Source organism: Limulus polyphemus, unplaced genomic scaffold (assembly GCF_000517525.1).
Source record: "Limulus polyphemus unplaced genomic scaffold, Limulus_polyphemus-2.1.2 Scaffold1274, whole genome shotgun sequence".
Lineage (NCBI taxonomy): Eukaryota > Metazoa > Arthropoda > Merostomata > Xiphosura > Limulidae > Limulus > Limulus polyphemus.
Window position 1 is genome coordinate 248,270 of NW_013666884.1, and position 11,274 is coordinate 259,543.

The 11,274-nt window shown below is 32.7% G+C and overlaps 1 protein-coding gene across 1 annotated transcript in view; it reads left to right on the forward strand.

The window, feature by feature from the left end:
* Positions 1-11,274, forward strand: part of LOC106462881 (dedicator of cytokinesis protein 1-like) — a 128,178-nt gene that overhangs the window by 73,144 nt on the left and 43,760 nt on the right. The window contains exons 12-13 of the mRNA XM_013922847.2: positions 1,919-1,994; positions 7,213-7,424. Of these exons, the coding sequence (XP_013778301.2) occupies positions 1,919-1,994; positions 7,213-7,424 (288 nt within the window). The remainder of the gene's footprint in view (positions 1-1,918; positions 1,995-7,212; positions 7,425-11,274) is intronic.

The following is an 11,274-nucleotide window of genomic DNA, read 5'->3' on the forward strand; positions in this document are numbered from 1 at the left end:
AGCCATTACAAGACCCATGCCCTCTTCATGCAGTCTGCATCTGTACAATAGAGTTGAGGAGAGCCATTACAAGATCCATGCCCTCTTCATGCAGTCTGCATCTGTACAATAGATTTGAGGAGAGCCATTACAAGACCCATGCCCTCTTCATGCAGTCTGCATCTGTACAATAGAGTTGAGGAGAGCCATTACAAGATCCTTGCCCACTTCATGCAGTCTGCATCTGTACAACAGAGTTGAGGAGAGCCATTACAAGATCCATGCCCTCTTCATGCAGTCTGCATCTGTTCAGTAGAATTGAGGAGAGCCATTACAAGATCCATGCCCTCTTCATGCAGTCTGCATCTGTTCAGTAGAATTGAGGCGAGCATATTACAAGACTGTGCCCTCCTCCTGCTATCTGCATCTGTTCAGTAGAATTGAGGTGAACACAATACAAGATTGTGCCCTCTTGCAGTTTGTGACTGTCCAGTAGAGTTGGGCCAAGCACATTACAAGATCTATCGTCTTCTCCTGCAGCTTGTGACTGTCTTGTAGAGTTGAGGTGAGCATGCACCACTATACTGTTCTCTTTTCCTGCAGTCGTGTCTGTGAGCATGCACTAATAGACTATGCCCTCTTCCTGCAGCTGATATCCGATCAGTAGAGTCAAAGTGAGCACACTATATACTTATTCCCACCTACCGTATTAACCTCCTGTTCAGTTGAGCTGAAGCATGCACACACACACACACCATTCCACACTCTATGACATGAATTCTGTGCCATTCTTCCACAGCTGGTGTCTGTCCATTAGTCTGGTGGTAAAATTGATGTGAAGACAAGATACAGTCTGAATGTGCTCCAACCATGCTACACATATTTGCTGTCCATCATCTTTAGTGCAATTACTCTGATGGCCATTATCTTATTATATCCATCCCTGTGATATATGGAGCTTGTTTACCTTCTTTTTTTCCTGGGCTAAGAGATAGGATGTGGTCTCCTATGGGTGTGTCCCAATGGACCCCCTGTCACCAGGTGTCACACTCCATGGGTTTCCTTTGGGTGCTTTCTCAACTAGGTAAATCTTTGCACCAGCCTCTCCACCACTTCAACATTGGATTCTAGCTTAACTGTGTGAAGAGGTGTGTATCTCTCAGAAGTCAACATTTTCCTTACCTGAAAATGTATTTCCAATAGATACTCATCTGTCACACACATTCTCACCCTTCCTCCTCACTTTTGGTGCACCTTAGTATTTCTTGTCATATCACTAGTGAAAAAACATAGAGGGGTTAGTGCACAAGGAAGTGTGTTGCCCTCCTATTGATTGAGGGCTTTTGCTGCATGATATCATCATTATGAAGTTGTGCAATTCTTGAGAAATTTTCTGAAATTAGGTGGGAGGTGCCTAAAGGCTAGTGGCAGATGCATGGGGAAGATAGCTTAACTGTGTGAAGAAGTGAGTATCTATATCTATCAGAAATACATTTTCAGGTAAGAAAATGTTAACTTCAGAAGTAAAGGTAGCTCTTTACACAAGTGTTTATATCAGTAATCATGAAATTATCAAAAGATGCCTGGATTATATAGCAATATAATTTATAAATCTGAAAAGTTTTAATAAAAGAGATCAGATTAAAGTTAAAATTACTTAGGTGTTACTGTATCTTTGTTTTTTCCTTCTCAACTGTTGTGTTTACAAAGCTCAACCTTTTGTTTAGGTGGCTTTTCTCTAATGATAATTTCATCAATAAAGAAACTTTGCATTAATTATTTGCTAGTAACAACTTATTTAGTGAGTATGTAATGCAACCTTACTGTAATAAAAATACAAAACTGATGTGTCTATGATAAATTTTACATTTTTTTTTGGCCATTTCAGGCCATAATTTTGTGAAAAACTGAAGTAACAATGGTTTATTTTTATTTTTAGCTATGGATATTACAGATATCATCAGTGGTAAATTGGAAAGTGATGAAGACAGACAATATTTTATACCTTTTGTGCAGTAAGTATCTTTCTAGCATAGGAGTGACCATAGAACATTTAGTATACATTTATATTTTATGTTTATATATATATATATATATGGGAAATAAATGGTTGATTGATATCAGTACGTGATTTGAAATATAAATGATGTGTTTTATTCCTGTAAAAAAAATTAAATTTTTTGTCTCCTGTTTGAAAATGTAGAATAATGTAACAATACAAAGTAAGATAATTGTTACACTTCTGATTTTAAGAGGAATGTCATCATTTTCACAAATTTATCGTTTATCTTAAGCATTGTACTTTTGTTACAGTTTTATGTAGATGGGCTGTTTGTATTAGTGTGGTTGCAGTGCCCAAACCCACTGAAAATGTTCATCACACAAGAACATATTGAATATTTTGTTAGCATAGCAAAAAAGCCATTCAGATGGCAATAATAAATCATTAAATTTTAGGTTAGATAGATGTAAACTTCTAGCATAAATAAAATGTTCAACCCAATTTAAATCAGATATAATTGTTAATTATTAGTTACTATTTGAAAAGGCAACTTAGATTATCAACTTATAAATGCTTCTGTCCATAGATAAATTACAAACAAGATTATCAATTGTTATTCATAATCCAAAACTGATGCTTTGCAAGTTATAAAAGTTTTCAGTATTTTCTTATAAAAGTGTAATGTTTGAAGAGGTTAACAGTTCAGCAAACAAATATATTTTTAGTAAAGATGAATAGCAGTTTTATACAATTTCAAGTAATTAATTTGTACACATAGTCATTTCAAACCAAAAATATATTAATATAATAATTTGTCTTCAGTAATATGTATGTATGAATATAAATTGATCCAAAAATGACAAGGGAAATTAAATTGCAAAGATATTTCACACAATTAAAGAAACAATGGATAAAACTGATATTGTTCAATACATGTAATGATATAATGATAATAATATTTGATTAACCCTCTCTCCATGGGCATCTTTTACTGCGCACTTTACGAGGTTTCAGTGAGTTACACTCAAAATGTAAACTACTTTATTTTCATAGTATACCAATGCATATAGCATAAAAACATAGCTAATAATCTATATTTTTAATAATTCATAAGTTTTAAGCTCTTAATTTTATAAGGAATATTAAAATAAATCCTGAATTTCCTCTATTATGAGAATTCTGACATTTGCTCTCTTGGCATCCCCTTTTCTCTAATTTATTTACCACCCTTCTGAGAAGTATGACATTTAATATAAATTACTCATTATAATGTTGTCATTGCTCAAGTAAAGCATAATTTCAATTATATGGTTAACCCTTTTGCCCCAGGTAGGTTAAAGTGCACGTGTCATGACGTTTTGGAGCGTTATTTTCAAAATTTTATTAAATAACATTTTTTACTACTTACATCAATGAAATTGGTATCTAAACATTGTTTATAATTTAAATTTTGATATTATATATGTTTTAATTTCTTAATTTAAAAGAAAATGTAAAGGAAAAAATGTTAAATATCGATTTTGTGTGTCACATAACACATCCAGTTGTCTTATTGTTCAGTTGCCATTTTATTATGCCCACCATACAAAATGTATAAGTAGCTAACGAATTAGAAACTCGAATTTGAAATATAGACAAGCTATATATAAAATAGGAACCTTCCTCCTCTATGATTTGTTGAGATAGCAATATTTTTTAGCAAGTCTACTAGAGTGGCTCCTCCCACTGCACCAATCTTTTGAAAGCTCTTATCTAGTCCCACCTACTACTAATTAGGTACTGCTTATAACCAATTTTCACCCCTACGTAACTCTGACAGTTGTTTATAAATAGCTTGAAGGAGAAAATAATAATTTTGCCAAAACCATTGAAGTGTGATGATTTAGTCGTTGCTCTGAACAGGAATGGGATTTTTTTAACCCACATACAGTTTATGTAGAGACCCAATTAAATTACAGGGATTTTGAGTGTACTAATACAGTAATTTGATAACTTTTTGGTCTTCAAAAATCCACCCAGAAGAATAAACAAGGCTTAGCAAGTTTGATGCACGAGCGCAACATTTTGTAACATGGTTACGTACTCGAAATCTTGGTTTGTCAGTGTATTTCTCATTTACTTTCTACGTGTGGTGAAAGTGAGAGAGGGTAGTATCATTTATAAGAATGTGCCCAAATAACACCGTTATATACTTATGCTGTGAAATTCCACACACATCAAATGGGTGACCATAGTACTGAAACACCTGCTATGTAAATGGATAAGCCCGGCTCAGAACCTATAATGTTTATTGGATCAGCCAAACTCTGAACCGTATAATAAATGTTTTACACATTCTAATTGCAATTTTATTACCCTGGGAAATTCCTATTGAAAGTGTTGTAGGAACTATAAACTGCTATATCCCATATTGTGTTCTCGGAGCAAGGGGAATGTCACCTCACAGAATACGCGTACATTTTTGCGCTCGAGAGTTTCGTATTACGGTTGTATGTAAACAGTCTTATAACACAGGCAGTGAATTATTGCTTTTTGTCATCGGGTTTGTAATTTGTCTGTGACAATAAAGTAAACACAGAAAATATATGGGATATGTTTAGCAGTTGAAACTATCAGGGGAAGAACTTTGAAACTTCATGATCAATAATGAAGAAAAAGGAAACAACTGCTCGTTATATTTCTGATTTTACAATTTTTCTTTTCACTCTACTTCAATGAGTTGTCTACAGGCTGAAGAATCAGATAATAAATGTAATAACAGGTAAAATATAACGTTTTATTGAAAAAAGGGATATATGTATATAGGAATTTTCAGAGGTTGTGCAAATGAAATTCGAGATTGTTGAAACAAAGAAAAGTATTTTAAATCTTAAAATGAAAATCATTTTGCACTCAGACTAGTTAAAAAAAAGAATCAATATTTTCACGGACAAATATAAGTAAAAATACTTCATTAAAAACTCTGATTTTTTGTTTGCAAAAGGCTTCTAATGTTTACTATAAATCTACAAAATGTTGTAAAGATACACTTAAAATATTAAAAGTTATAGCATGAACACTATAACAAGCACAAAATGGTTATGAGGTCAGTCCCAAGAACCAAGCCCGTGTCATCAAATATAAAATCAGATCCCTCTTGATACAACCACTTGTCACATTTTCTTTTTCAGAAATTACTGAAATTTCAGAAATTACTCTCTGGCATTCAATACTATATTACTTATAACCAATAGAAAGCCAAGGTTTTCATCTATCAAGTGATATATTATATTATGTTTCACTTTCAATTCAAGCTTTATTTCCATGGGAAGCACATTGACGAGATTAGATGCATTTTAACAGCTATTGTTGCTTAATTAGAAAGCCAGAAAAATTGTGATAGTTATGGGACATTGTCTACTTTTTGCATTTTATTATTCTTTCTTTTTAGAGGCAATATTTAATTATATAAAACATATAGTGCCGTACTTCCATAAGTATGAAAAAGTAGGGTTAAGTGTCATCAACAGTCAAAAAGAAGGCCCAGGTAAGTTCTTTATTTCTTGTTTTTCCTTATTTCTTATTATAAAAGTAACTGATATGTAAAAATTGGAAACTTTTTAAGTTAGTTAAGGTTAAATTAGCTAAAATAGATAAATAATAATGTAATAAGTATTTTTCATGAGGTACACTTACAAGCAGCTTGCAAGTAACTCGTGCATGATGTAATTTGTTAAAGTAACGTGAGTTGCACGTTTGTCAACTTATAATGGCATGAACAGTAGTTTGACATAGAAATTATAACAGGTACAAAATAGTTACAATGTTGGTCAAGTCAACCCACCTCGTAGCAAATGAGTTAACAGATTCCCATTTAAGCATTTACAATAGTTTTTCAAGGGTGATGAGTTAAATATCCATTGAGACTCATTGTATCTAACATAATGTTTAGTCATACTCTGGCTGATGTTCTTACAGATCTTGAAATATATGACTATAAAGAAATTTACTCAGAAGGATAGTTTGATTATGTTGATCAAATAAAATAGTTGAATTTTCATAAAGATATTTATTTATCTTGTAAAGGAAATTATAGACTGTGTTGACATGTTAAATAGTTTTCTATGGATTCTTTCTGTCTTCTTTCTGGTTTTGAAGACAACATTTTGGATTATATGCTGAGTTCTTCATCAGGCCTGATAGCTTATTAATAAAAAAAATAAACTTTTTAGGTCTATAAACAAATAGTATAGAAAATTGTGGACTTGTCTGATTTTACAAATGAGATTGTGTTCTGTTTTCAACTCAACAATCAAACTACAGAATTTTTTAAAATTGAAGAGTGTCATTCTAATCTTAATATATTCCAGAGTATACAAATAACCTTTTCTTGATTACAATCAAGTATGCAGTTATCCAAGCTCCATTTCTCTCTCTTTTTAAATTACAGAATACTTTGGTATATAATCTTGAATGTTGATCAAGAATTCCTCATATTACTATAAAACCTGTGATTAACTTTTTTATTAGTGATTTCAGAATCATTAGATTGGCTGGCAAAGAAAGAATGCTGAGAATCAAAGAAGGCATTCAAAACAGTACAACAAAAACCAGCATTAAATCAACAAGATTATGCAATACTGTTGTTTCTCAAACTGATGCTTTATAAAAGAATCATCAGACTGAGATCAATCAAGTAAATCAAAAAGTAACAGTTTTCCAACTAAAAGTAGTGTTGTGCAGGAAACCAGCATTAAGAATAAAACTTCATAACAGTATTGAGAAACCACCATTCAGTAATAATTTAAAGCACTCAAATCAACTTTGTGTATTTCAAACACATTTATACAGTCCAAGTCACCTGATCTGATGAAGGTAAAAAGTATCATGTTGAACATTCCAATATTTAATTCTCTTCCGGTTTAGTTGCTGTTAGAAGTATAGTCCATAACTGATTGACTTAAACATTAAGTTGTGACAAGGAATAATATGGTTGGTTGTGAACTGAAGTTCCCTTTACCTCCAATTATCTTACTTTGAAGATGCTGAAAGACAACTTAGAAAACAAACAATCCAGCATGTATAAAGACAAACACCTCAGCTACACCACAGTATGCTTTTCCATCCTCATTGAAGAACTGAAGTCTAGTGCTGAAGATAATAATGTAGTGGGGTGGGGTGGGGTGAGTACATCATGATAAAAGGAAAGAATTATGTGTGCAGCCTTTTTTTTTATCTGTATATTTTTCCAGGTGTAGCGAGAGGGAATTTCTTGAGAATGTCATTAAGAAGGTGTTGTCTGCTAAAGAAATTAGTCAGAGAGAACACAAGGGCCAGGGATTATGGGTGTGTATGAAGTTGTTTCATGGAGATGTCAAACAAGTTCGTGAAGAACATCCACATCTTATGTCCCCATCGACTGCTGTGGCTCGCAAAATGGGATTTCCTGAAATAATCCTACCTGGTGAGAGCTTCTTAATTTTTTTAATTACCATGATTCACTTATAGCAATCCTGAAATCTTATAAATGAAATATTCCCCTGGTACTTCGTATTCCGATATGGTACATTACCTCCACTCGCATAAATAGATATTCTCATTCAGTGCTGCTCTCTATATGCAAATTTTTTTCACATGCCACAAGCCTCCATCAGTAGGAGTACTACACACCCTCCTGACACATGTGAATCCTCTATTTGATTCTACAAAACTATAGTCAAGATGTTTTTTGTTTGTGCCTTTTCCCATGTTTTTCTTTTTCTTTTGAAATTTCACACAAAGTGGAGATATTTTTTAATCTTTTCTACTTCATTTTACCTGTTTTAAGTGATAACTTACCTCTATTGTTCTTCTTTTTTCTTTATTTTTTTATTTTCACTGAAGCTTATGTTTACACTTCGAAAATGTTATAATTTACTTCCAGCACAATTACCTAGGTTTCTGGTGGTGGTACTCAACTGTGGAATTGTCAGCTTAAATATATTGGGAGATTGAATGTTATTCCTATTGCGATGGGCATACTTAACTCCCCATGTCACGAGGTTTTAGTGACTTAGATTCAAAATTTTAGTAACCTACTTTTTGTTTATGTTATTTCAATTAATATAGCATAAAATCTTAGCAAATAATCCATATTTTAATAGTATATAAGTTTTAAGTTCTTAATTTTATAAGGCAATATTTTAAAAAATCCTGAATTTACCCTAGTGTGACACATGTGACACATTTTCTCAAGGCATCTACTCTATTTTATCCACCACCCTTCCAATAAATACGAAATTAAACATAAATTAATCATTATAAAATCGTCATTGCTCAGACAAACCATAATTTTTTATAGCTTTCAATTTTGTTTGGTTACAGAGCCATCAACTAGAAAATCAGCCCCCTCCTGCCACACCCACCTGTTACATCTTCTTTTTCAGGATTTCTTAATAGTTCTCTCTTACATTTAATTATATATTACCTATAACGAATAGAAAGTCAAGGTTTTCATTTATCAAATGACATATTATATTATGTTGTGTTCTGAACACAGAATAGTCAAAATTCTCTTCCAATACAACTTTGGTTCTGATGGGAATCACAATGGCTAGCTTGGATGAATTTGTAATGGCTCTTGTTGCATAGTTAGAAAGCCAGAAAAATTGTGATTGTTAGAGGAAAGTGTCTGCTTTTTGCATGTTATTAACCTATTTTCTTTAGTGTATTATTTAATTAGATAATAATTATTTCTTGCCTTACTACCATTAGTATAAAAAAGTAGGGATAAGTATCATCAACGGTCAACAGCAAAAAAAAAAAGAAATACTCAGGTAAGTACATTATTTCATGTTTATTCTTTATTTATTATTATAAAATTAACTAAAATGTAAAAATAGGGATCTATTTAGGTTGGTTAAGGTTAGATTAGGTAAAATAAATAATAATAATAATATAATAAAAATGTTTCATGAGGCTCACACATGAGCAGCTCGTGGGTAAAGTAATTTGATAGTGTAACATGACTTCCACATTTCCCAAGTGATTTACAACTTATAATAGCAGGAATAATAGTTAGACATGGTTCAAAGGACAATAAAACCAAATTTAATCATAAATATATTTTTCTCTTACGGGTTTAAAGCTACTCAGGATAAAAGAATGTAGTTTCATGTTACAATTCTAGAAAGAAAAAAATGTAATTTAAATTTATTTAAATTTTTTTATTTTTTTGGTGGTTACAAAGTCAGTCAAATTGACCAATGTTGTATAGAGTTAGGGTATTGAAAATAACAGATAAAATATAAAGTTTTTCTGAAAACAAACATTTGAAATGTATTTAGGAGGTTTTAGAGATTACACAAATCAAATCTGAGATTTTTGAGATGAAGAAAAGTACTTTTAATCTGAACGTGAAAATCACCTTGCACATGGACTATTCAAAACAAATACTCGATATATTCACAGACATATTTTTTTAGTTTATTTAAAATACTTCACAAAAAATATGATTTTTTGTTTGTGAAAGACATAATGTCTACTGAAAGACTGCCAAATGTTGTGAAGACATGCGTACTATATTAAAAGTCAGTAGTAACAAATATATAAAGACTATACAAGTACAAAGAGGTCACATAGTCAGTCAAATTGACTGAGCCCATGTTGAGAGAGAATTATAATAGTTGACCTTCATCGGGCCTTTGAGTTTAGTGGTCCACACATTTGGGTCCGTTGACTTTGGACAAATAAGCTGTTATAGTGTTTTAGCTTTTTGATTATTTTGACATTAATATTATTATTTGTAGTTATTTGGTTTGAACAATATATGGTTAGTTAGATTTGTACCTACTTCTTGTAAGGCTAGGGTTTTTCATTAACATTTAGTGATATGCTTTTGTACTACAATGCTAGTTTAGACTTAACATGTATGTTTGTAATTTTAGGATTACCTGTCATTCATCTTACTGGTAAGTCATAAATTAGGTTAAATATATTGTTTCTTCAACATCTACTAAATTTTATTATCAATATACACCTACTTAATTTTACAATATAATGAGTTTTACATTTTCATAATTAATTACATTTTATACTTCTTACACTTAATTTTGTGTTTGAGGATGCCTGGGTCCATGGTCTACCCAACCCTCTCCAACTGTTGCTTGCTTTCCTCATCAAACTGCTGAATTTGTACAGGAGGAAATCTATTTTGACAATTTTCCTCCATCTCATTGTGTATTGGCCTTCCAAGGCTTCTACTGCAGAGTCTTATAGGCCTATCTCAGCCATTTTTATAAATGTTTCACAACTTTTTTTTTTCTTTTTCCCACCTTTTCCCGAGATTTTGGTTCATGCTCTGCCTTTATGTTTCTCTTTTGGGAGATGGTTCCAGCATGCCTCACCCTCCATGGACTTTGGTTCATTTTGACTTGGCTTACCATCAGGCAGATTGTTTTATTTCTTGCTTCTTTGCACTTCAATTCTCTGTTTCCTGAATGAGGACAGAATCTGTTAATCTTATCCCTTTCTCCTTAGCCAAGTTTTCCAGTCTTCATCTTCCCCTGTCACTTCCATCTATTTCTTGGGGATGCTTATGGGATACCTTCCTCCTCCTTACCTCCATGTTGGGGCAATTGCCATCTTCAGCTCTTTTCCTACAAATGGGTCTTTTTTGTTTTTCAGATCTTCTAAGATGGGACACTATCTTGCACCAATTTCGTTTCCCTTCCAGTTTTAATTGGGACTTTTGGACAGCTCTTTTCCTCCACTGGTCCATTTCTTTTTTTGGGGGTGTTTCTTCTGTGACTTTAACATCACGTCGGGTATCTGTAATGCTACATTCGATTTTTCTTTTTTGGTTTCTTGTTTGTCTCTTTGGCCATTGCATTCTTTATTCATGTTCCTATGTCCATCACCTTCCTGTTGGTTCATTTTCTTGCTGTTTCATTCCCTGGCACCACTTTTCTGTTTTTGACTTTTTTCTTCCTCCATTACCCTTTGGATCCAGATCTTGATTCAATTACCTTTTCTTCATGGTCTCCTTTTTCCCTTTAATCAGTTCATGGTGTCTTCACTCTGATTAGTCACCTTCCTTTTTACCTGTACCTCACCTTCATTGTATGTTGGAGGTACTTCTTCCATCAAGCACTAGGACTATACCTCACACACTTATCTCCCATTATCTGCTTCTGGTAGCTGTTTTTTCCTCATCAGGGTACCGTGTTCCACCTGTCACCATCCTTCACTCTTTGGTGAGACTGTGACTGGGTAAGATATCTTTTTGATATATATATATATATATATATATATATATATATATTACTTTACTTTTA